Genomic DNA, 27702 nt, shown 5'->3' on the forward strand with positions numbered 1-27702 from the left:
GTTCACATTTTAATCTCCACAAGCCTCATTTATATTCACATCACAGCAACTCCAAGTTTGGGGAAATTATTACCAAGAGATTTTCACGTAGAAGTGCGGAGACAGAGTTCCAATGAAGCAGGGTTTTCATCCCCTCCAATTTCATGCTTTCCCGTTCCCAATTAATTATTTTCATTTACTAAAGCTGTTCACAAGCTGAATCAAACTGCTGCCAGACTCATACTCAGAGAACATGAAAGGACAATGAAGGGGTGAGGGGGGAAGGTTGGTTACCTGACGGGTCAAGACAACTATCAGAATATTATAAAAATAGTCTAAGGATGGGTATTTGAAGGAGCCGATATTCGAGGAAAAAGATTGGAAGAAAAATATTAAAGGAAATAAAGTTAATTAAAAAAATTCAACAATACAATAACCTCTTAAGTTTACTAGGTAAATTTTTTCTTCATACCTATCCTGTTACAATTCCCAGAGATATTGTACTTTTAACATGTTATTATATAAATAAAATTACAACGTGTATTGATTCTGGAAACATAATTTGTGAAACAACCATTTAAAGGGTAGAATGTTTCAACACCAAAGTTAATATTTTTATTTATTGTATATTATTTTGTATTTGACCCTTGACACCTAGATTCGGAATCAAGGGATATGTTCTAAGTACTCTCTGGGATTCAAATTTGAGATTTGGATTCGAGAAAATTGGGATTCAACCCATAACTACAAAATACCAACAAAAAAAAGTTTTATAATAAAAAATATACAATAGTTGACCATATAATTAATGATAAACTTTATGTCATTTTTAAACTGCAAAATAACTTTTTTTTTTAATTTTTGAATGATTAAGTCACCAATACAATTTTACAAGAAGCTGAGAAGAAAGTTGTACTCATTGTAAAACACCCCTCAAAATATAATACTTGCTAAGACATTACATACTGCTACAAAGAGAGAGACAATGAAAATGATAGGACTGAAGCTAAACAGTTTACTATTTATTGTGCTTTGGTGTTTCAGATATATATATATATATACACATCAATTTTTTTAAAGTATGTACAGCAGAAATTTTGTTCAATTTCATAAACAGCATCACATCAATCTAAACACAGGATTTTATTATTTTTTTCAATACGTTCTTTTTAAAATTGTAAAATTAACCTCTATAAAAATTTATCTCATTTTTATATTAGGCCTTTTTATACTGAAACAAAACAATAAACATACACAAAGAAAATTTTGATACAGATGCATCACATTACACAAACTAACAGTATTTAAGTCAAGTCGTTTACTTACGACCACAAACACTGAGAGAGAACAGTAACCTAACAGTGACGACTGTAAGATGTCGGTATTTAATTTTTACGGATTGCACATCCTACTGAGCTAGCACAAGTTACAAACCACTATATCAGGAAATTGTTGTTCAATATTATTTTATGAACCAAAACTACTTAAACTGAGTAACTACCAAAAACCAAATGGTATACCTAAACCATAATCAAGCTACAAATAATAAAACTGTTTTATAAAGATGCTCTCACAGTAAATTAAACTTAAGATGCAACATCTGATGATAGATACTTAACATTTCTTGAAAATAGATGGTTGGCAAGATAAGGTATTTGCTTTAAATTTTAGTAACTGAATTAGAATGATCGTATTAAAGCTGTAGCAAACAGTTAACTTCAGAAAATAGTTGGTGCTGTAAAAGTGAGTGAATACAATCACAAGGGTTAAACAGTTTTTTTAAAAATTTTAATCACAGCAATGCTTAAATTTTTTTCCCCTTTAATTTCTATGCATTTTTTTTTTTTTTTTTTTGCTATCAATCCATTTTAGCTTCACAGATTAGCTAGTAACAGTTTGCTTATCATCAGGCAGTGAGGAAAAAACTTTAATTCACATTTTCAGTGGAATTAAAATCATTTCAATATTAATTTATTCTCTTACGCTCCAAGGGATCATTAGCCCCGTCATATATTGGGCAGGGAATTATGGCGAATAGACAGCATTTACTTGGAATAGGGTTTTATGACTACCAAATTCTCCTAAAACTGGATAGATATATTAACACAGAATTACTGGCATGTTATAATAATAGAATAATCTACAGTCTGGTGTTACATATTACAGGTATTAATTGTATAATATGCTGCAACCCCTTAAGTAACTTTTATGATGAGAATGTCTTGAAAATGAAGTTAACATAATTGGGACAGTGATAACCTCCCTCACTTGGCTGTAGAGAAATATTTCTTCCAAGGTAAATATTTAGTTAAGTGAATAATTTTCTGCTGGATTTATTTCCCCTATTCCTTCTATTAATTACACAAACATAGGTAGTTAAGATTATATTTTATTGCATTTTTTTTTTGGATTAAATATACATCAAAATTTTTAATCACTGGTAAACCCTGTAATAACATTGATCTATTTAGGTAGCAAGTTAAGTTTAGTTGAACCCCTAACCTTTTCCTCCTGAAGCACTTTACCCTGCTTAAAGTCTGCACACAAAGACAGTTGATATCCTTGGAACCAATCAGAAATTGTAAAAGTTTTCCAATGTCTCTTCAAATCAGGAATTTTTATTTTTCATATTACATCCAATCAGTTTGATAACCTTTACATGTGCTGGTTGTTGCTTACTTCATGAAAATAAAATTTTTAAACTATATGGCAAATACCAGTACACTTCAAAGAAAAGGTTAACACACAAAATTTGTTTACATAAAGTCACAAAAAAAAAGTTTAGCTACAAAATCTTTGTTTAGCATTATAAACATACATAAAGTGGCATTTGGAACATAAACATATTTTTTTAGAAATGAACTCGGCATGACCCAAATCTAGGGGCACTAAAAGTCAGTATCATGAGGCTTGGAGCCATTTAATCTCAGAGATCTTCTCCCCTTAAGACTTTGTGCATAACTGAAGGACATACAATTCCACCTTTATTTATTACCTTACTTCTGTACATAAACAGACATGCTCATGTCTAAAGGCAATTTTTATTTACATGGTAACAAAGTTTGTGATCAAATACGCTAAATACCAATACCAGACAGCCATATACAAATAATTCAGAGAAAAGTGCAAAACAATCTATTGGCAAGAGGTGTTACTAGTATATTCATATATTTGATAATATGAAATAATATATATTTATCTTATGACACTCACTCAACACTCATAAAACATTTGATATACAGAGTGCTTATTTTTATAACAGTTATTTGCACATTTACAACAAAAAAATTGAGAAGGAAATTACTAGTCTTCATTGCAATAATGTTTATACCAGACAAATGTTCTGCCACCTACGGACTTGGCAAGACCACAATGCCAGGTTTTCTCATATAAATAAAAAAAACATTTGAGCTGTCAGGTATAAGTATCTTGTGTAATTGATGTAATGGATATGTCTACAATTGCACATCACATAATCCAAAAAAATAATACTAGTACACAATAAAATACTATACATATAAATTTATCTAAAGAATTTATACTGTTACATGACATACAGATTTATGAAACTATTAACTAATTAAAAATAAATGGAAAAACTACACTATCTGTCATCTCGGCAAGGTTTTATGGCATTATATAAAAAGTTATACATAGAGTTATACATTATGTTAAACAAAATAGAGAGCACAAATAAATGATTAAAATCATAAATTTCCTCTCCATTCCTATTCAAAATGAAATATCCAAAACCTTGCTATATTAAAGTATACATAGTTACCAACACACATAGGCTTGGGCGAAAATATGTACGATTCCCAGGGGAGGCCCACAAGGTAATGTTTATCATTCCCACATTTTACAGTTATAATTTTGCAAGTGCAAAAAGCTGGCCCCCTCAGAAAGGAGCTTTTGACCTCCCCCCCCCCCCCCCCCCCCCCAGATCAACACCTATGCACACAAGCACGGAAGCAACGCTGAAAAAATAATACATGCTCTATCGACAAAACCTTCACGCTCCGATTCAAGAGCCAAAAATTTCTTGAACACACCCAATTTCCTACAAAAAAAAACCTGAACAAATAATAGCAATTCTAGACTAGCAACTCTTCTGGAAATTACATTTACGGACAAAGAGTATACAGTGTTAAGCATAACATCAAATGCAAAAATATTTTAAAATCTGATATAATTCCAGCCAAACTTCTCCAAATCATTTACCTGGCTATCACAGATCATCACAACCTCATGAAAAACACTTTTCCTATAATAATTAAGACAACATTGAGAACAATGAGCACTAACATACTAAAAAAAGGAAAAAAATTAACATATATTAATGTATGGACTGAAGTTTTTCCTTTCATCCCATTACTTTATGATTGTAGTATACTATACTGAATAAGTGAAACAATAAATGACAATAAAAGTAAAGGAATATTTATTTTTTCAAAAAAAATAAAATTACAATTGAAAGTTTGAACTAACTCAACAAAAAAAAAAAAAAAGGTAAAGAAAAGTTTTTAAAGTTTCCAATACCAATTTCTTAGCAACAATAACATGTACATGCTTCTATTCCAAGGCCTTTAACTAAACTGTTGGGTAACCCCGCTGTAGGCTTCAAACCGCTGTCAACGATGATTGAATATGTATATTGGAAATATTTCCAAAGCTAAAACTTTCATTTAGACACCCATGCACCCTAATATTTCTTGTGGAACACAAAGCATACAGTCATAGCACTCAATTATTTGTGACCACAATGTTGATCCTTTTATAAAGTTCACAGTTAAGATGTTTTCATGCATTGCGAGTTTGAAAAATACGTATATCCAAAATTTTGTGGTTCCAAAATTAATCAAGCTAGTCCAGTGTTTCTCAGCAAATTACAGACAAAAAAAGTAAATTATTATTTCAGCATTTTGTAAAATGGCGTCCTTCATGGCATCCTGTGAAAACTAACAAACATGTTTCCATATTCCACATTACTCGTACAAGATCATAAATACCATAGATTACGTATCTCAAAAAGTAGCTGCATATTTTCTTTACAAGCTAAAATTAGCACAGTTGGAATTGTCCTATCTGAACGTTTGCATGCTTGAGTGAGCCTAACCATACATAAATGTAGGTACTGAATAGTTATGCCTGAAGCTTTCTGAAAGTTCTTAAGTTTTTAAAGTGCTTGACGTAATATTTTCCTGCAAAAATTCTCTTTCCAAGATCAAACTGAAAAAAAACAACTCATTCCAGGATTAAAACATCACAATAATTTCTGCTTATCCCATTGCAAATACCAGTATACCAACTACAGGGTATTAAACATAATTTAAATTTAAAAAAGAATAAAAAACTTCTATACCAAATCATTAAAATAAAAAACCTACATAGAGTATAAGAATTATCTCATCAACATCATCACACCAAACTCATAAATAAACAATTATATCATTGTCCAAGAAAAGAGATTACTGCCAAATAAAATTTGCATACATGGCTCAATTTGACCCAAAAAACATTACGATGCAAAACAAAATTACAAAAGAATTTAAATAATGGACTACAAATGAAAAAAAAAATAATTCTGAAAATTTTATAAATTACAGTGTTCCTATCACATTATTTAATGTTCTAACACAGCACTGTTGCATCATGAAACTGAATGGAAAGTTTTGTAAGACTTACACATACACCATGGTTACCAATAATTTTAAACGTAAAAGTTACGTTAACTAAAAACATAAAAAAAAAAGATTAATTTTCTTCTTCTCTATGTTTACGTATTTTCCTTCATTATTATTCCAACCATGACAGTGACACAATCACCATTCCCTTACAGGAAGAATGATAGAAGTTCTTGTGTGCATGAATGAGTGTGGAACATCCCCGCAAAACTTAAATGAAATTTGTTATAAAGCCTGGTGCCAAACTAGTTCCAAGGAAAAATGATAATAAAAACACACACACATACAGTACATGTCCAGTTTATCCAACCTTCGCTTATCCAACATTCCTCATTATCAGACGTCCCACTATACACATAAATATAAATATAAAAAAACCTGCACCAATCGCCAACAAAAACTGCAAGTTGCGAGCATGAGCATAGTCTATCTTTTGTTTCTCCCAACTCTACCACAGCAAATTATTCACCCAAACTGTTAATTTGTCTGTGTTGTTTTGTTGTAAAACGAATAATCATAAGCATAACAGTGTATAGTATAGGCTTCTTCTTAACTTATCCCTTTTATTCAACATTTTCGCTTATTCAATGTTATGCCGGCCTATTTGTGTTTGATAAGCGAGTGAAATTCTAAGGATGACGTTGCAGGATAAAAGATGTTACAGACAGATTAAGTTGATTCTTAAGTAAAATCTATTTTTCATTAATATAGAGGAATTAAAAATAAAACACTAATTCAAATATGAAATTTAAATAACCACATGAACCTGAAAAATAACAGTCTAAAGGCCTTGACATAATGGAAAATTTGAAACATGTGACTAAGTTCTGGTCCAAGTCTCTAATCTCATTACACAATACAAATGTAAAGTTTCCTTACACCTTTGGTGTTCCAACTTCAATAGTTTATCAAATCCAAGCCTATAAGGAACATTCCTGATAAATCATCAATCATCATTACTATTAGCTAAGAGCTACTTCTGTACATCTAATTCTACAAACCTCTCTTGCATTCGTTGTTCTGCCAAAAATATTTACACACAGATATTCACTAAGGTTTATATAATGGCTGTAACAGATTGTGCAAGTAATAGCAATTACAAACAATTGTGTGACTTTATACAGAAATTATATCACACTTAGTACTGTTAGTAAATCTGTTGAAAATAATTTTGACAGAACAAATTCAAGTAATTAATTTATAGAAATAGCCCTCACCTAATAGTAATGAGAGAAGAAAAAAATGGAGTGAGAGACCACCTTAAGGTATTCCATTTAGGATTCAAAAGATATTTGGCCACGTTAAGACATAGTCATAATTGTGCAGAGTACCTGCAGTTTCCAGTGACAGGGTGCAACAGATAGATTCCCCTTTCATATCACTGGGGGTTCTAAGTAATTAATTTTTTAGAATTACTGTAACTATAAAAAAATATTAGTCATTCTTTAACAGGCTCACAAAATCTATTAATTTGCATTTTGCCTTAAACAACAAATTTTTAATTAAAAAAACTAATTTACATAAGAAAAATATTATGCTCTAAATACACTGAATCCAAGATGTCATATCCCAGGTTTTTCTCTCCCCCTCTCTCTTCCCCCCTCCTAAATAAAATGTTATCTATACATTAAGTCCCAGATATATTTTCTTCCAGAATGGCATACTCGTGAGGTTTCAGCAATTTATGTGTGTGCGACTGTTTGCTCATCAACACAGATTCTTTTGTAACCCACTCTACATATTTACATTTTACTTGGATGTAGTTTTCCAGCAGAAGTTAACATGCCATCAATCATGTTCAAAAAGTCACAAAAAGGGTGTGTCTTATAGTAGAGTAAATTCGATAGGACGGCAACACAAAGTTACAAATGTTTTTCTAATAAACAATACACAAAATCAACCCAAAAAGATATGAAGCCAATGACACAATAGTTTTCCAGTTTCAACACCACAGAGGAGGAACTCACTACGGAATGTTGTCTATGATTACCACGCCATTGGGAATGTTCCACCCAATTAGGGAACTATTTAATCACAATCGGTCACAATCATGCAATCCAAGAGAACATCTACGTTGTACGTAATTTACTATTCTGACACTACGTTTGCGGTACATCTTGCAAATAATAATTCAGTTTGATTCTTCGTCCAACACTGCTTTCTAAGCGAGTCATATTAGGAATGGGTTTGATCATGTACATAACTTGTGTATTGTTTTTTAATTTAAGCATAGGCTTATGAATATGATCTCACATGATTGTGATACAACATACTGTTCTCTCTAAAATTTAACTATTATTTGAATCAAGATGTGTCAACTACCAAAACTGTGTGTCTGTGTAAGATCACACTCTCCATCAAATCCTGCAAGTTGGTTGCTATTTCTGAAGTAAATACATGATGTCAAAAACAGATACGATTGTACCTTCAGATCCAACACAAAAAAAAAAAAAAAAAAAACATTAAGTCTAACCCTAACTCTTTAGCATGCAAAAAATAATGGTTCAGTTTTGTCTTAGGATCACTTTCATTTGCATTTACTAATCAAGTAATCATACATAGAAAAACTGATGTAACATTTGCTGAAATACAGCATTTTCAAACTTCAATATGGGTCTTCATACAGCACAAGCATGACTGAGTCACAGTATGTCTAATATTAATCAAAACATGTTCAATAGGCTTCAGGGAATCCTTTTTTTTTTTTTTTTTTTTTTTTTTTTAACGGAATAAAATTTTTTCTATAGTCAAATTATCAAATTTAAATTTAAAATTTCCAAATACTTGTCGAACCCTAATATGCAATCTATAACTTCCAAAATTGTAACACATGTTTGAAACCCTGGACAATCATTTCAATTAAATTTCTATAAGACCCTGAATTAATGAGAGCCACATACATGACAAGTTTGAAGTAACATATACTGACTTATTATTATTAAAATATTTACTAGTACAATGTGAATAAGGTTATATTTGACTAGGATTAGCAGTCTGACATTTAGAATAAAATACATACATATGTACAGAAAAAAATAGTTGTACAAAGAAAGTAAGTTTATCTTTACAATAAATGATATATATATATAAAAAAAAAAAAGAACAATACATTAATAATCTATACAAAAATACAGTTTTTAAGCATTTGTGCAGTCTCAAACAGTGCAGTACATCAGTAATCAGAACAGTAACATTTAATTCTTCACCAAACAAATAGACAAATTTTTATGAGACGAATCAAAAGAGCATGTGTTTGCATTATGTGCAAATCATTATGCCAAAGCAGAGGCAGGCAGAGAACTGTGCTTTGGTTTAGTTTTATTGAGGAAAACTTTGATGCACCCATTGAAGTCTGCACTGACCAAAACATAACCACCACAGCCTTTTGTGCGTTGCTCTACCACAGGGTCTTCCACCTTCAAACTTTCGTTCGAATTGTTACCAATCTGTTCCTCTATCATTTTTATGATCGAGTCAGGATTAGGCACAAACACAGCACACGTCACGACCGCATTGTGGGCCTTGATGCCCTCCCAGAAGTCGTTGCGATCCCTCCTCACCGAGGAGAACTTGGCGTAGTCGTGGTGCGTCTTCCAGATGTAGATGCACTGGTTCTCGGAGCCGCTGATGATGTACTTGCCGTCGTGACTGAAGCTGGCCTTGATCTGACTGCTGACGTTCACGTAACCTTTGTACTTGCACGACAGGTTCAGGTCCCTCAGGTCGTACAGACGAATGCGGCTGTCGTTGGACGTGACGAGTATCTTGTCTTCGCCCGGCATCGGCTCGATGCCGCTGATCTTCCGCCCCGTGGAGTTCTTGCCGCGAGTCGAACGAACGTGAATCTGGGTGTGGTACTTGAGCTGATCCGTGTTGTAGAATATGCAGCGGCCGTCGTACAGGCCGACCACGGCGAACTTCCCGTTCTGGCAGAAGTTGGCGGTGGTGATGAGCTTCGTCTGTCCGTCCACCTCGTTCCACACGGCGACCTTCTTGTCGGGAATGTTCCACAGGCGAAGCTTGCCGTCCAGCGAGCCGCTCAGGAAGTAGCGGTCGTCCCTGGGGTGGAACGCTATCGCCGTGACGAAGTCGATGTGCTGGAAGCAGCACAGGCACTCTTTCCTCGAGATGTGCCACAGGCGGACGGTCTTGTCCATGGAGGAGGACAGCACGAAGTAGTTCTTGGACCAGGACACGTCCAGGAGGTCGGAAGTGTGGCCGGCGTAGGTGCAGAACGGCTTCGGCATGAACGGGCACCTCCGCAGGTCCTCGCTCTTGGCGTCGACAAACGAAGCGTTGGGGTCTTCGGCGGAGTGGTGGGACACGAGGGACTCCTGCGAGGGGGTGGGCGACACCTTCTCCGCGTTGTACTTGGTGCGCATCTCCTGGAAGTAGGTGTACGCACTGCGCACCACCCACACGCGCAGGACGCGGTCCTGGCCGGCCGTGGCGAGCAGCCGGCCGCACGACGAGGACTTCATGCACCACACGGCCCCGTTGTGCTCTCCGCTGAGGTCCTGCACGTGCTGGAGGCTGTCGAACTCGTACGGGCCTTTGTGGCTGCTCGACGCCTTCAGCTTGATGTGCTGCTCCCCTGGGTTCACCTCGTCCAGTATGTCCATCACGTCCTCCTTGTGCCTCGCGTGGGACACCTCGTGGGCTATCGACTTGGCTTTCCCTATCGTCTTCTTCACCTTCGAACCGAGGAACTTCTTCAGCCGAGCCGTTCTTCTTCTCATCTAAAAAAAAAAACTTATTATATCAACAATTGATTCATGCAAACAAATTCTCACTGCTCTGAAGGTCAGAATAAATACAAAATGAGAAGTACCTAAATGAGAACAAGCGCTGCTGCCATGTTTTCAACTTCACTGGTTGATGTGAAATGAAAAACAAAGCAATAAGGGAGTAGCAATAGTAATGAAAAAGATCATAGGTATATCTGTAACTATTCCCTCACAGCTCACATGCTGCACCTTATTCTTGTCTTAGGGCTGAAAATTGAAGCTTGTCTAACGGGTTGTTGCTTTAAACACACAAATACACAACAAAGCTTAATAGTACATGGCTACAATGGCCTAGTCTAATTACTAGGGACCCCAGAAAATGGTAAATAAAACTGGCTCATTTCGGTGTAAAAAAATGACAAAAGCGGTGCAAAAAATCGGTGTAAAAATAAGCAAGCAGTGCAAAAAATCGGTGTTAAAATAAGCAATCGGTAGAGACCCCAAAAAATGGTGAAAAAATTATGCCATTGGCGGTGTAAAAAAAACATCATAGCGGATAGGCACTACAAAGTAGCAGACTCTGCCTTACATCGGCCCACTTTGTCTGTTGTTTCATCACACAAGAATACAATTTGTTTGTCTTCTACAGCGTGCCTTACTGCTTGCTTATTTGCCTGGCCAATTTTTGGGACATAAGTTTCTCCAAGAGTGTTGGCTGATGATGGCAAATCCCCTGCAACTAAAATGTATACATAACTTACAATATACTTATAAATAGGTAGCATTTATAAGGTTATTGCTGAAAATATTAATGGGCTAATTTACTGAAAACAATTCTAAGCCAAGCCAAACCTAACCTAACCTTTTCAAGATTACTGCTGGATTACAGAGTCAAACCATCAATCAGTCAAAAATATCTTGTGGTGTGCTCACCATTTCACAATGCAATCCATCCTATTTGTGTTTGTTAATCTGAGGTACTTGCATATTTATTTGAAGTAAGGGAGGTTGGGCCTAAAGGTAAGATAATTGATAATATTGATGGCCTACATATGCTTATGAACTTTTATTAGAGGGGGAAAACATTTCTAAATAAATAAGGCTAACCTTCAAAATGTGTATTAAACCATTCCCTCATAGCTGGATGATCAGCTTTTTCCAAAGGAATGTTAACTTACAGCATCATATTAACAAAATCAGAAACAAATAGTTTTCTGCACTTTCAAGCTTGTTTTCACGGTGTCGCCTATCGAGATTTGTTTAGACACGGTAGAATTTGCTTGACAAAATAATTGTCTTTTTTGTTTTGTGTGTGTCATTTGCCACATGCTTTTTGCACATGTCTTTCTCTGTGTTCCCAATCGACTCGCACGTTGCAGAACTTGCACATCATAATTTTGTCCCGCTGGTCAAAAATATAAAATCCAACCAATATCATTTCTTTCACGATCAAACATTGTCGAAGTTTTCGGCATCTTAGCCATAAATTCAATTGTATCACAAAACTTACAAAATGTGGACGGTATTTGTAAACACTCATAGATATGTGCACGCAAGAATGACTGCCATCTTAGCTCCATGCGATTAAATTAGGTTAGAAAAATCGACACCAGTGCGCCTTGCGGCAGAAACGACCATTATTCAAAACACGAAAACTGTGGACAGTCAATTTTGTTATGTTGGTAGTGCGCACATATCGATTGTTGACATTTGTTACATTTTGTTTTCATTTGCGATGGCAATATTTACTGCTTGTAAACAGAGTAATAAAAATACGTGGATTTCAGTAACGTGTCAAAACGAAGATAATATCGCGGCACTAGTCTTTCAGTCTATGTTTATTTCACGCCTATGTTTATGATGGCGTAAATAAATAGAACTTGCGACATAAGGACATTATTTAGTGCGAAAAAGCGTGAATTTCGCGCGATAATACATGAATTTCGTGCGAACATTTGTGAATTTCGCGACTATGTCGAAATCAAAGGAAAGTCGCAAAATTCGTTTAAAGTATCAAATTTTCGCGTTATTTCGTGAATTTCGCGCTTCACCATTTTTCGGGGTCTCTACTAATACGCTACAATAAACAGTGCTGAAATTTATTCATACCTTACTAATATAGAAGTACCAAGCTCAAAAATAGCTTTGTGGGCAATGCAAGAAGATAATACCAACCTTAAATGTCCCTCTGACTAATGACTTATTACTAAGTACACCCAGGAAATAAAAAGTATATTACTGAATTAAATTTAATGACAATATTTTATAAATAAAAGTAATTATTTTTTAGTTTATTCCTGATTTACAATCTCCTGTGGTTATTAAATGTAATAAAAACTGACAGGATCCCCTCCTCAACTTCCCCCTCGCCCTTTTGCCCACGTTGGCCCCTAGCGCAGAGCCCCTTCTGCTGAACTGAAGTTAAGCCCTTTAACTCCACTTTTTATCGCCAGGCAGCGCCATCCCCTAGACCCCGTCTTCCAGCATTATGCTGTACAACAGTGTCTCTGCGCACCACCTAGCAGCCCTGTTGCCAATTAATTTAACCATTTTTCAAAATGATAAACTACTTGACACAATCACAATGTCATCTTGCAGAATAATTTGGGAAAAAATAAAAAAAAAGAAGAAGAAGAAGAAGAAGAAGAAGAAGAAAGAAATTAAGAAAAAAGCATGCGAGTGTGCAAGTATGCTGAATCATTTTCTACCTCTCCCCTGCCGTCTCCTCTTCTACTGGTTCCCCCACCACGTACCTAACCATTCCCCTCATGTAATCGGAATTTACGCAACACTCGAAAATTAATAGCCCCCCTCCCAGGAAAGAAGTTTCACTTAAAAAAAAATATTGAAACTTCTTATAACTAATTATCTAGATAAAAATTTGCAATGTCAACAAGCCCGGTAGTATGACCGACTGCCCGTACCGTGCCCACTTCCTGGTCCGGGTCCTGGTCCGGGTCCTCGCTGGCCGGCAGCTCCGACCTCTTGCTGCAGACGCTCTCCTCGTCCGACTCCTTCTCCTTGTCCAGGTTGGTGCTGCTGACGTACTCCGAGGTGAGGCGCATGATGTGCAGCGACAGGGGGTTGATGCACTGGGGCAGCTTGTCCTCGGCCACGCTCAGGGGCACCCGCTCCCCCGTGTCCAGGTTCAGCACCGTCACCTGCTCCAGGATCTCCTGCGGCCAACAACATCACCTTCCGTACACGCGCTTCAAGCACGGGCGTCGCAGCCGGCGAGCGAAAAAAATTAATAGCATTCCTGTCTGAAATGAGAGAAAAATGAGGAATGAAATGAAGAGAAACAGGGAAGAAATGAAGAGTGACCAGGAGAAAATGGAAATTAGGTTTGGACGAGATGAAGAATAAATAGCCAGGAAGAAATGAAGAATAAATTTGATAACTGCCAAGAGGAGATAAAGAATGCTATAGACAGAGATAGATGACATCAAGAAAACCCCCGCCCCCAATAATAAATGTCTTCAATTTCGTCCCCTCCAATAACATATTTAGTTTCGTAGTAGTTACATTAAAAATATGATGCCTTCCATTCGATAGCACGGGTTCATATTACTGCCGTCTGCTGCAAGCCGAGCAAGTGCTACAATTAGAATATCGTCGGCTTACTTCTTCTGCCTAAAACCTCGTAACTCCATTTCAGTCAATTTTTCAGGAGAACTTATGAGCTTTTGGAGCACGGTTTTGACTGACAAAGATACGAGGTTTTATAATTTGTGAATAGAAAAAAGACTAAGTAGAGTTGACTTACGAGGTTTTATCAGCATATGCACTATGAAAAAATGAAAAAATACAACAAACACATACGGAATATAAAACTGGGAAAATCTGGACTTATGAGGTTTTAGAAGTAAGCCAACGATATTTAGGAAAGAAAAATGCCTAAAAACCACCTTTTTGCACCTTCAAACCCCAAAATTTCCCGGTGGAAGACCCCTGGACCCCCCGGTTTTTTTTCCCAGGGGATGGATATTCCTCAACAACTAAATCAATTGAAGTTCCCCCTCAAAAAAATATATCCTTGCGACACGCATGCTTCAAGCAAGCAACCATCACTTCACCAAAAAGCCTGCTTTTCAAAAATTTAGCTGTTTCATGAGACTGTATGGTTTATCGTCATCCAAAGACTTTTCCTTACCGCTAACAAAATTATTTTCAAAAAAGTAAACATCTGTTGTGGGGGGGGGGGGGGGGGGGAGAAAGTGTTTTATTGCACAGTCGTCACACATTTCATGCAATTTTTATACAAGAAAAGCATTTTTGTTGAGGTTAGTTTTTTTTTCATAACAAAACATGTTGCATTAGAGGTATATTTAATTAAAAAAGCAGAGTTTACAATAGCATGCCAAACAATTTAAATGAATTAGTCATTAAACAAAAAACATAATTATTATTCATTAAACAAAACTATATTTTGTATCAATTTAAAATAGAAAAATGGAAACTGTAACCCATCATGGAAAAAAGTGGGCTACCAAATGTAGTTTACTCAGCATGAGAGAGAATGCTCGCAATGCATCCGATCTGTGATCTATTGATATTGATAATTGACTACGTGCACACTGTCTATACAGGCACCAACATAACAAAACATGAACGATGTCAACTAGTGCTGGCTACATTTTTATACGTGCTACACAGCGGCGATGAACTGGTAAAGATTATAACATTTGAAAATGTATTTAAAAGAAAATTTAAAAATCAGACAACTTTGTACTTTTGTTAACTTTTATTCTAATGAATAACATATTTTAACTTTATAGCATTGTGCGGGAACATCTTAGTCTTAATCAAGATTTACTGTAATTACTGTGTTTTCACATTGTGTATAATAACCACACTCTGCCCGACTGCAACTTGATCTCCAATTGCTGTCGCACTGTTCTTCACCATCTTTGGCAAGGTCATCTTTACTACCAACGCAAAGTGCTCAAAATGTAACAGCAGGTCTAAAAACATTCTGCAACTTTAATGTAAAGAATTATTTTTACTTCCAAAATTTTGACACCCTAAAATAACAATCGGGCAAATATGTGATAAAACACAGTAGTTAAAATCACAGTGCTGATAGTGGTGAAATACGTAAGGAGATAACCACCAGTGTTAAACTCAGCACACCAGAAATTTTAAAAAAAACCAAATATTTTTGACTGGCAATGTACACAGTTACACAGAATGGAATAACTTACGTTAACCTTCATGTCAATTAAATATAGGTGCATCTAAGAAAGAAACATAAAATTGCACCCGCTTTGTGCTGTAGTGGAATTAAAATCTTACAGGTCTATAAACGGATGTGCACATACCACGAAGCAAATGACGTGATTACATACAGTAGGCATGTACGGTTAGAATTAGAATACATATGTACTTCTGGGTGTCCAAAGAATCAAAATAAATGTTGATGTAGAATTGGATCTCCTCCCCCTGATGGATCAAACAATGATGTATTCATATTAAGATCAGTTAGTAATATAGCAATTGGTACTGCTAATACTTATGATGATGATTGATGATGATTGATGATGATTGATGGATGATGGATGATGATGGATGGTAGATGATTGATGGTTGATTGGATGGATGATGGATGGACAATGGATGGATGATGGATGATGGATGGATGATGGATGGATGGATGGATGATGGATGGATGATGGATGGATGATGGATGGATGGATGATGGATGGATGATGGATGGATGATTGCTGGATGATGGATGATTGATGGATGATTAATGGATGATTAATGGATGGATGATTGATGATGGGTGATTGATGATGGATGGATTGATGATGATTGATGGTGATGATAATAGTAATAAGGTAACAGTAATTACTACTGATCAGACAAATAAAGGAAAACGCTAGCTCCGCACTGGCGACTCACCAGGTCGGTGAGGGGCTTGCCGGAGTCGGTGCGGGTGCGCACGAACATGTTGAGCTGGGACATGACGGCCTGCTCGTCGCCGGCGGAGCGACGGCGCTCCCGGGAGCCCCGGGGCCCCGAGTCCTGGCGGCGCCCCCCCGAGCCCCCGCGCCCCACGCTGGCGCTGCTCGACGCACGGCTCGACTGCACGCTCATCAGCTCCGCCTTGAGCCGCTCCAGCCGCGCCAGCTCCTCCGCGGAGGGCCCCTCCGCCTTGGCCTTCTCCTCGTCCTGCCGGCCCCACGCGCCAACTCTCGCAACACACTCGCACACACTCCTTGGGTTTATTTCCAGGTCAATTTCACTTTTAAAACTGATTATTTCTGTGTTGTTGTTTTTATTTTTAACGAAATATGTTCATTAAAAAAGATACCATAGTACTGAACAAATATGGACTTTAATGTTTCATGATACTAATTTTTCCAAAACAGTGTCATTTCGACTGACATGATGCACCTTTTCAATATGATTTGTAATAAGAATGTCTGAACTTTATGGAACAAATAAAATAAATCTGTTAAGAATTTCTGGGGTTGAAAAATGTTCTAAGGTGATAATGTAAAACTGAATAACTAATAGTTTCAAGATTTAAAAAAGTAAACTTTTTAGAAATTTTTTTTATAAAATTGAGGTACAAATGTTATGCTAAATATTATTACTTTCATTGAGTATGACATAGAGTATTTGGCTAAATAAAATATTGTGTTGGTGTTGGTATGAAAATGGATAGTAAAAACCTGGTATGAAAATCCCACGCAACAAATATTATAAGTAAAACCCCATTTAAATATTCCACTTAAGAAAATTTCCTGCATAATAAGTTTAAAAAAATTTATCACTTTAACTTTTAATACATACATTTTTAATAGGGTTGTGCGAGAATGCGATTTAGGCCTCGAGAAATTTTCGAGAAAGAAAATATTTTTCTCGCGAGAAACGAGACGAGAATGAGAAATTTTTAAATAATCAAGATTTACTGTAGATATCACTTTCAAAATATATTGTTCTGTACATAAAACTGTTGTTTATCATATAGAATGTCAATTTAGTTGCCTGTGCACAACTGACATGCACCACACGTTATGTAGGCCTACACTAAATTATCAATAAACATTCACTCACTTAGGTAAAAGTCTAGTAGCTAACATGTTAATTGTGGTTCCCGTTGACTTATCGCCACTTTTTGTGTAACACTGCCACACTGATATGTCCACATCTTCCATTTTACCGTAAAAAAAAAGTTTAATTTGACAACAAAGTTTACTTCTGTTAAACTGTTATATTCCCGCAACACTTTTTTTTCCACTTGGTTACGCCGCAGTTATAATAAAGCAGTATTAGGAAATTATTCTCATATTCCTAATAACATTTTACGGGCGTCACATTATTTATTCATACCCGCAGAGTAGCTCACGTAAACGGGAAACTCTGGTACTGTAATGAAAACAAAGAAATTGATACTAGTGAGACTTTGGTGGGATGCATTACTCATGACGTCTTACGACTGAGTGAAACAAAGGTGGAAAAGGAAATGGGATGAACATACTATTTATTCTGCCTTTTCAACGGGTTTGAACACACATTCACATAATTTTACGTAATAAAATGGCGTGAATTGTGCTGCGTGTTTAATCCATTCCTTTCCATTCCAGTCCACTTAACAATCACATGACTTGGCAGTCTTTTATTGGAAATGAAATAAGAAACGGAACAGCGAAGCAGACTCGGTCTGGCAGCATGACCACCATTCCCTTTTGTTCATTAAAAAGTAAATTTTGTATTTTGCCGTAATAATCATTTCAGTTTGCTATTAAATATTACCGAACAAAATATTATGAACAAATTAATAACTTTACTGTAATAACGTGTATGTAAACAAAACCAATTTTCTAGGTTAGGTTCGAACGTATTTTATTATGTATTACGCTTACGTAATTTAAAAATTAAATACGGCAGTTTTTCTTTCAGGATAAATTTGAATTTCATATGAAAGTTTTTATTCACAGTTTCGGTTATTGATAAAGGTTTTGGATGGTTGACTATCGGCTAGTCTAATATCTCTTAATGATTGCATCATGTTTGCTTTGTGTTCCGCCAAATCATTTTTCGTCCAAACAGGCAGACCCGTTTGGTATTTTTAAATTATTTAAACTAAAATAATGGCAGTGTGTGTATAATGTTCAACATATAAAAATACAACTATCAATATCAAATTTGGTTCCATACCAAACTGAGTTGTTAACCGGTACCAAAAAAAAATCTCGTTTTTTTTCGAGAAATTATTTTTCTCGCTCGCTGTTCGAGAATGCAATATTTCTCGAAATTTTTCTCGAGGTTCGAGATCTAGCACAACACTAATTTTTAACCCTTTCATCGCGTTTTACCTGCTAATTAGTCTATTGTATAAGACAAGACCTAATAAATCGGTATTCAAAATTCAGTTGGATTAAAAACAAGAAATTCTGTTTCAGCACAAGCTAGGAGCCTGACCTGGGGTTTCACGACATACTGTCCCTTGGTCGCCATCTGGATGTCGAGAGAGTTCTCGAACTCACGAGTCAAACTCTCGATGGTGCTTGCCGGACTGGGCAAGGGAGACTGTGGCGTGTAGGTCTCTTCAACGGCGGGTGGCTGGTTTGGTAAGCAAGGTTCACACAGTGTTAGCTACACACCACACTACAAACCTTGTTAGTGGAAGGTTAAATGCACTGCAGCAGACTAAGAAGCCGAGGAAACTGTAGTAGATACATTAATTAGTTTGCAAGTATTTTGTAATCTTCTCAAACACTGAATCGTAAGTGCTGCTGCTGCTTAAAATATGTAAATACAATGGTTCCAAATATGTTAGAAGCTTAAGCACTTCCATCCTTTATTTAAAAATCAAAGAATCTTATCACCAATTACAAGCAACCCATTTCATTCATGCCACAATATGCCCCGGAAATTTTACCAGCACTATCACATATAGTACCCACAGTTTGTTTTAAAAATTAAAATTGTCTTGCCATCTGTCCCAAAGCCTTTTCGCCTAACTATTGTACACAAATCAGGAGTTTCATGGATATGTACATGTTTTAGCAAACACATTTACCTTGTATTTTTTATTGCTTCAAAAAAACTTCTTTATTGAATTTTTTTCTTTCAGATATGTAGTCATTTATAGGCCACAGCCGATCTAGTTACAGTATCTAGTAACTCACCACATTACGACAGAATGAAGCTATCTAAAGATATATAAACGAAAGTATGTCGGTCTAGAGTCAATAATTCTTGGTTTCTGGGATAGAAATTTTGAAGGAACCAAGAAGTTTACCCCACAGTAAGTTAGTGAATAAAATTAAGTCTTTCTTTTTAACCTCTCAGATTATAAACATATTTTCTGTTCAGTGGCCTCGTCAATGCAAAACCAGTATTTTATGTTTTTTTTTTTTTTCACTCTTGATTCCCGAAGTTATTTTTTCCTCTGTTACTCTGTGGTTTTCGAACAGTTAAGCTTGTCTGATCCCAAATCAGTGCTGGAATCAGTCTGTGTTGGATGAAGTCTTCAGCGGCGGCACTGCAGCACTGAAGTGCCACCTGCCAAAGCTGTAACAATGCTCAGAACTCACAATCTAAGCATGCTAACCAGAGTTCAACGGACTGAAGTCCTACTCTCGGTAGTCCACACTAAAGGTTGGTCATGCATTAACGGAGAGACTACACTCGTGAAGCAAGGGGGCCAGCTCACCGTCTGCGTGCGCGGCGCCTGGGTCTTGGGCTTCTTCTTCCGCCTGGGCGGGGCCACCGGGGCGGGCGCAGCGTCGGGCACGGCCGAGGGCTTGGTGCTCGTGATCACGTCGGGCTCCTGCAGCGCGGCGCCCGGCGCGGGGCACAGCGCCTCCACGCTGCCCGCGCTGGCCGACGCCTGGCGCGTGGGCGCCGACGACGAGCCGCTCTCGGAGCGGTGCGTGCGCTGCGACCGCAGGGACGACGCCTCGGAGGAGGAGTCCTCCTCGCGGCCGGCCGAGCCCACGGTCAGCGACGACGCCGCCCGCTGGCTCTCCCACAGCACGCCGCACGCTGGCACACACACGACACTTTCACTCCTCCGCCACGTACATGGCTGTGCTAGTAACAAGACGAGTCATGACCGCAACAGACAGCACAGCATAGTCCAATCAGAAATGAGGGACTTGACTTTCCCACGCTGGCCAAGAAAATAAGGAACATCGATAACATACACACATCAAATTAACTACACAACACATCTGCAAGGAATTAGCGAGTTAACCTTTATTTCGCTATCTCTAGATAGTAAGCGGTCGTTCTCATTTTGACTTCCGAGTTTTATCAGAGCAAAAAAACTGCACACACCAACTCCCTTAATTCTTACCCCCATGGTTGCAATGCTACTATCTATCACTTTTGAGACTACAAATCAAGGTCCCCGCTGTGACATGAAATGTTACACAGATAGCCTTCGCGCAGGGCCGGTGCAAGGTAAATTGGCACCCTAGGCGAAAAACCATAATGCCGGACCCCCGCCGGACACCCCAAAAAAATTTTTCCTTGCCTCAAAATACATCACGTAAGCCTAAGATTTTGTCAACAATCAAATGTTAAACAGGCTTGTCTTTTTTTTTTTTTACTTTTTTACTTATTACAAATCATAAACAGGTCAAAGTGGACTTTAAATAATTACTTATATCGATATAAACATTCCAAACTGTTACAAAAATCCATTTTCATCTAGTTTCAATAATCATTAAACATATAATATGAGCTGTTATGTGTCGTGCTGCGCCGCCCCCAGCTACTTGGCGCCCTGGGCGGTCGCCTGGTTTGCCTATATGGACGCGCCGACCCTGCCTTCGCGTTGAGAGTGTTTCCCCGACATCAGATCACAAGGGCCAACGTCGTTACAGGCGAGCCACCACTCACTGCTCGGATCCACGGAGCCACTCAGTATGCGCCCCACTCGCCCCAGGGACGTGATGCTCTGCACGCTCATCGCGTCGTGCTCTATTATGCGGAAAGGGTGCGAGACTTTGGCGGGCGCCACGAACACCCCTTCCACCGAAGAGGTCTGGCTGTCCGGCGGGGAGGCATTGTTCAGGAGCGTGTCGTCGTCCTCCGTCTGCATCCGCTGGCGGAGCTCCCGGAATCTGCTCCGTCCAAGATGCACTTCATTCTTCTCGGCCACAACCTTCACAAGATACACCAGACAACTGTTAGTTTGCGGGGCTTTCCAATGTGCGTACGTTTCTTGGTCTGCAACCAATGTAATGTCATGTCCTGCACTAAGTAGGTGGTTACAGCTGTGATAAAGTTATGCAAGTGGTTAAAAATATGGGATAATTTCTCTTATGAGATAGTAAATCATGCGATAATGGTTTGAAAAAGTAGAATAAGACAAAAAAAAAACACTGTGCTGGACATAATGTTTCAGACTGCAGATAAATAAAAATTTTATGTAGTAACTTGTAACATGTAAAATGTATGTGTAGTGTCTTAAGTCTATAATGGGTATTATAAATAAATAGCCAATGCAAATTAATGTGCAGATGATGTATGCCAGATTGACAGGTTTACTTCAGAGTTATAGGTGATTATATCAAACTACTTATGGGCATATTAGATTTGAAAAATTAATTAATTAGATCATTAGACAAAATTAATGACAAAATTTAAAAAAAATTAAGAAAGGCATTCAAATGGAATAGCTCAATATGATTCAAACCTCTGGCCTTAAGAGTGTAAATGACATTAATGACTTGTTTCTATTTTCTGTAACCTTAATATTACTGACCATTTCAGGGTGTCTATCCATACTTAAGGGGCCCGCCTACCTGGTCACACACACGGTGCGCAGAGCTTCAGGAAAAACAACGCGATTTCAAAACTACTCAAGATATCCGAGTGGGGCCTATTTACGAATAGCATTTAAGAGTTCGCTGAGGCCCGAAAAGAACTTTTAATTTTGGATCATGTTTTTAAACTGTATTTCTAGAAGAGTTAAAATGGCTGAAACGCATGTTTTCAGAGTAATTTTTAGGTGTAAAACAAGTGGTACAGATTCTTGAAAGCACTTAAGGGGCTTGCATTACACCTTTATCTTCATTTCCCCGTAATATAAAAATACGGTCACCGCACAAATTTCACAGTTATCAATTGACGACGAGAAGACTGCGCGCCAGTTCAGAGCCTTGCGCTTAGAGGCGATACCGCGCTAAAAATACCATCGAGCGTCGCGCTTATCATCCCGCATCACTAACACACATACATCCCTGACGAGGCGGGCCCCTTAAGTGAAACAATTTCAGGCCTTCTTCAAAACCTTTTAACAAAATTTTTTTTACAAGTAATTTTACCAAATGGGTGATTTTTAAATCTACATAGGCCTACATAACCAAAATTAGACATCAGCAAAAGTAATAGGAATTTTTCTAAAATTCGTACAGATTTTAATGTTTAAAAAACCTAAAACATTTTCAGAGCTAATTCCACGTGCGACTATGGACCGAAGTCAGGTGTCATTAAACAAAGTCAACAAAAGTCAGCTGGACTTTCAGCACAGTTGCTGCTTATTTAGAGACTTTTTCATGACTTTCCTGATAAATTTTTTTTGGGTCAGTTTTACAAATTATTACTATCAAATTCCGGAGAAATCACATAATTATACATGACAATAAAATATTTGAAAGTTTTTCTAATACAAAATTATGAATTGAAATTTGTAACTAACCAGCACTTTAACCTACATGTTAGTAAAATTTTCCTATTATCATTAATTTCCATATTTTGCAAAGAACACTAGATCAACAAGTAACATGAAAATGGATACCACCGGCAGGGGGTCCTGGATCCGCCCCTGCATGGATAAATATACAGAGATTAGCCTAATGCTTTATCACCAAGCAAGGTGGCACAGCAACTCAATGGTTTTGAGCACCCAAGTTCAAATCCCGGTCCACACAACACGAGTTTGGTTTTCCGTGGTTTCCCCAAAAATCATTCCAGCAGGAAAATGCTGGGATCATTCCTTAGGAAAGACCATGGCTGGTTTCTTCCCCGAATTATTAATGACCTCGTCAATGGTATGTAAAACAAGTTGAACTCTCTTCAAAACATAGATAATAATATCTGTTTTCTTCACGCCTTATCTTCATACATTAGCCAAGTGATGGCCATTTGGCCACCTGCGGGCCTTATATGGGCCATGACATCATCCTGCATAGCTCACTTAAAGAATATTCCAATAAAATATCATTAGTATACGCTCGTGTATTAGCCATTATTGTTTGCATGTATGTAAGATGCGATGTCAACCGAAACTGTTATGAAGGCTTGATATTCTCACAGAAATATGGGAAAATATTATACACTAGATGAAGTACCCTACCCGGTGTTGCCCGGGCTAAACACACCACAATGTAAGGAATATCACTACCGAGTTTCAAGTCTGTGGGACATACTATTTAAAAATGGGAAATTTTGATTTTAAAGTCTCATTGATTGCACAATCTTGGTGCATCAGGGCTACGCATCGGAAAAACCGGGACGCCAATCTTCTGCTTCATTTTGTGAGAAAGCAGGTAACCCTAGGCAAGATGTGATCGACGCACCAAACGATAGCGCATTACAAATTCAAGGCAACACCATTTATTGACGAAGTTCTCAACTAAACTGCACCTTTAGTTCGCTAGCAGCCACGAGCTTCACTAAGCAGATGGGTTTCGCCAAGGAGAAGGATAGTAAGTTGCCAGACCTTACTATCTGACCGAGTGGCGGACATAGAGAAATGACACAAACTCACTGTTTGTGTGTCTATGACCTACCTCCCATAATTTTCTACTATAAAACTGAATTTACCCCTTTTTCACTCCCTTAGGGATGGAATTTCATAATTATACGTAGTCTATGTCACCCTCCAACCCATTAACCATCTATATGCAAAAAATGTTGATCCGTTGCTCCATTTCTGTGTGAAAGGACAAACAGACAAACACACTTTTGAATTTATAATATTAGTAGGGATATGTACCTATATTTGTAATCAAGATATTGTTTCGTGATAATTTTCCTTACCTGAATAGGCTTTACTTTATTATTTTTTGTAAATACTATGTTCAAAACAATAATTTATTTTCTTCTTGATATGCCACGTACTGTATTTATTGGTTGCCCTGCAGAATAATTAGAGGAAAAAATTGTTGTTAGAGATGAAATCTATTGATTTTTGTCTAAGATTTTTTTAGAACTATAACTGGCCATCGGACAAGAAGGAAGTGGGCCATCACTGCAATAGATAGTATTTGAAGGAGGAAAGTTTGTTTCCCTGGCAAAGAAAGGGCATTCCTCTCAAGAGCAAGGAAAATATCATCGGGCAGAGGCGGCGGCGCTGGGGGGGAAAAAATCATCCCTTCCTCCATTGAAATGCACATTGCATAAAAGCAGACACTATTTAAACTTAATTTTTTCTTTTGTAATGACTGTGCAGTAGTATTTTATTTTCCTTGGGCCAACCAACATACTAAGGTCAACCATTTAAGTACTTTGCCCCTCCATCACCATCTTGGATAGGCATTTACCAAGCTGCCTTTGTTCTGTTCAATAGTTCCAGATATCAAACACATCCACATAACCTCTTAAAAATTGCTCTCAATACGAACTGATAACAAGGAATTAACACCTTAACATGACATAATTTACATAGAATGTCTACGGCCATATCCCAATATACATGTAAAAAAAAAATCTTATTAATTCACAATCCCTCACAGGTAAAAAAAAATTCTCTTGATTCTTCTCTTTATAAATTGCTGCTGAACTACTTAACTATACCTTGTAAACATGTGATATGTATAAAGGATGGGCTAAATCGACACAAAATCACACATGGATAATTATAGCAATAAGAAATTACACACAAACACAAAAAACCACAAGCACCTGATTATAATGGACCTAGCCTTAACCACGTTCTTTAACTCATTTTTGCTGTTTATGCTTGCAATAAATAAGTGCTGCTGCAGTTGGTAGTGCATAATCACAATGGAAAAATGTTTCAATTTAGAGAATAAAATGTATAATCGCACAAGAATTTTCAAATTAAATTTTCAATTACTCCTCATTATATCGATTTTTGTGTAGTTAAATGTTTATGCATAGTGTCAGACTGTGTTGTGATTGTGAAATGCTTATGCTGATTGTGCCCAATTGTTATAAGATGACCCAAAATAACATTTGTTACGTACCAAAAATTAATATTTCTGATAAGTGTGCAAAAATCACTGAAATAAAATGATTTTTAAAAAAAGTAATATGTAGATATGTTATTGATTCCTATAAGATATTTAAACACTGACCAAGAAGTATTATTAATATTTTAAAAAATTGATTTTGTTTTTCATGCCTGTAGTGCACTAAGTGTCAACCATCCCATTTATTTAAATCTGTGATCGGACAGAAACAGAGGGAGAGTACAGAGAATACACACACTAGAAATGAGACAATACCTAAAATTACAAGACAACTCCTGATAATATAGTTTAAAATTGTCATTTAAGTGGCCTTATTTTATCCAGACACCTCATAAACCTTACAGGAGTATTTTCAGAACCATTATTTAAATACATTATAAACAATTTACTTAACAGTATGAATGTTTTTAAAAGTTTCTTCAGGAGCTGATCCAAGGACTTCATTTGATGGCTTGGGTTGGCTTTCTTCCACAACACCGCCGACGGTCTCATAATTTTCGGTGTCATTTTCTTTTATAGATAGGCTGCTCTCAGAATCGGTTCCATTCACAGTTGTACAACTGCCTTTATTTGATCGCTTCCTGCGAACAAATTAATTATTGCTCTCAAATATTATCAAGTCAAGTGGGAGTGGCATGACATGTTTCATAACACTGTCATAACCTTGCTATCTCGAGTTTGATTTAACGCCCTACCTTCAAATTACAATATAACACAAAAAAATAAATTTAAGAATATTTACTACAGGATAAAATAAACGTTTCGAATTTTTAAACAGGTTGGAAACACTGTAAAACTTTACAAGTATAGTTAGTCAAAACAGCAAGGAGGTTAACATTACCTAGAAATCCGATTGGGTGTTAAATCTTCTGCATCGTAGAATTCGTCAGAATCACTACTGCCTGACATATCTCAATAATAACAAAATGTTCACTGACAAAGAGAATGAAATATAAAATACTAATTTGTTCTCAGCCTTTTTCCCAACAAGCAGCCATGTTTTCTGTGCAGTGGTGAAAACTGACCAATGAGAAGAATGTTAGTGGGCATATTTTTCTTTTATTGGTCATTCTAATATAATCTCGAACCCAAGGTTCTTACAATACAAAAGTTAAGATGGAGGATCTTGCTGTAGAAGTATGCGGTGAGAATGGGGCCTACTATAAGGTTTGTATCAATTAAAGTACTTTGTAACTAGCTGTTCTCTTGTTGTGAATCTACTTAAGTATCCAAGGAGTATATTTTGCCATGATAATCGGTACTCGGGTGGGTTACTTTTAGAGAATTTGTTTGTAAAATAACACCACAGAACGCGGCTAGGACGCCATGTCTCATTTGACAGGGCGTGATATTTTCCCATGTGCTGGTTTACAAAAATTGTTTTAAAATAAGTGATTTTCTCACATCCTTGCATTATAATATATTTAAATCAATTCATTCTGTCGTCATTTCCGACCCTATTCACCTGCATTCGGGAGAGTGCAATGGTTGCAACTTGAACCTCGCTAACCTAGCTTAGCTATTCGGCACTTAAGTTTTAGAATACACCGGTTTCATTGACCCCTACATTGTTTCGTCGTAGTTATCAGCATGTTTTAGTAGTTACATAGTTTTTTGAAGTGTCTGTGTTGGGTTTTACTAGATGAAATGAAAATATACTTACTATGGCCAGTATTGAGTATCAGATTACAATAAGAATTGTATTTAGAACATTTATTGTTGATATAATGTCTTTGGTCAGAGAGCTCTTGGTTTGTTTTAAAATTATATGCTCATGAGCTATGAATGAGTATGGAATTTCATTCAGAATTTCTAGACATGGTCTATTTTAACTGCCCATGAGCTTACCAAGTCTGTACAGCACTGGAACAAAAAAAAAGTAGTTTGCAATATTTACTTTTCTCATAGTGAATTATCCACTTTGAAACACGTATTTGATGGTACAAAATAGGTAATAAAGACAATGGTAGTAAACAAAGTATTAAAAATGACTTAAGTAATGTCGCGTTAATGTGCTGCGATACTAACATAGAAAGCAATAGGTGTAAAAATTTGAAAATCTATTTGGTCATGGCGATGGTAAAGTAATGGTGTTTGCCTTAGCTTATTTTTCTAAACATTCCCATA

At 36.9% G+C, this 27702-nt stretch overlaps 2 protein-coding genes across 11 annotated transcripts in view; one reads left to right on the forward strand and one right to left on the reverse strand.

Annotated features, from left to right (window-relative positions):
- Positions 1-407: 407 nt before the first annotated feature.
- Positions 408-26611, reverse strand: LOC134543020 (WD repeat-containing protein 44). Its single transcript, XM_063387700.1, has 8 exons — positions 26417-26611; positions 25970-26156; positions 21254-21518; positions 20061-20392; positions 18824-18964; positions 16295-16564; positions 13315-13566; positions 408-10402 (listed from the first exon to the last, which is right to left on the reverse strand). Exons 1-8 carry the CDS (start codon positions 26482-26484, stop codon positions 8936-8938), a joined length of 2982 nt encoding a protein of 993 aa, XP_063243770.1. The 5' UTR covers positions 26485-26611; the 3' UTR covers positions 408-8935.
- The window catches only part of LOC134543021 (fragile X messenger ribonucleoprotein 1 homolog), a 95384-nt gene continuing 94257 nt past the window's right edge, over positions 26576-27702 (forward strand). For 3 of the 10 annotated variants that reach the window (XM_063387703.1, XM_063387704.1, XM_063387706.1), the window contains exon 1: positions 26579-26742. In XM_063387703.1, the coding sequence (XP_063243773.1) occupies positions 26692-26742 (51 nt within the window). In that variant the 5' untranslated portion in view covers positions 26579-26691. Of the gene's footprint in view, positions 26743-27702 lie in introns of all 10 variants that reach the window. The other 7 variants (XM_063387701.1, XM_063387702.1, XM_063387707.1 and 4 more) reach the window with 6 other exon arrangements.

Source organism: Bacillus rossius (genome assembly GCF_032445375.1).
Source record: "Bacillus rossius redtenbacheri isolate Brsri chromosome 9 unlocalized genomic scaffold, Brsri_v3 Brsri_v3_scf9_2, whole genome shotgun sequence".
Lineage (NCBI taxonomy): Eukaryota > Metazoa > Arthropoda > Insecta > Phasmatodea > Bacillidae > Bacillus > Bacillus rossius.

Excerpts from the sequence above, each read along its gene's own strand:
- LOC134543020 (XM_063387700.1), bottom strand. The coding sequence starts at position 26,484 with ATGTCAGGCAGTAGTGATTCTGACGAATTCTACGATGCAGAAGATTTA. Across the intron at positions 26,157-26,416 it reads ACACCCAATCGGATTTCTAG|GAAGCGATCAAATAAAGGCA; the intron begins GTAATGTTAACC and ends ATTTGTTCGCAG. Across the intron at positions 20,393-21,253 it reads TGGCTCCGTGGATCCGAGCA|CGTGCGGCGTGCTGTGGGAG; the intron begins GTGAGTGGTGGC and ends TGTGTGTGCCAG.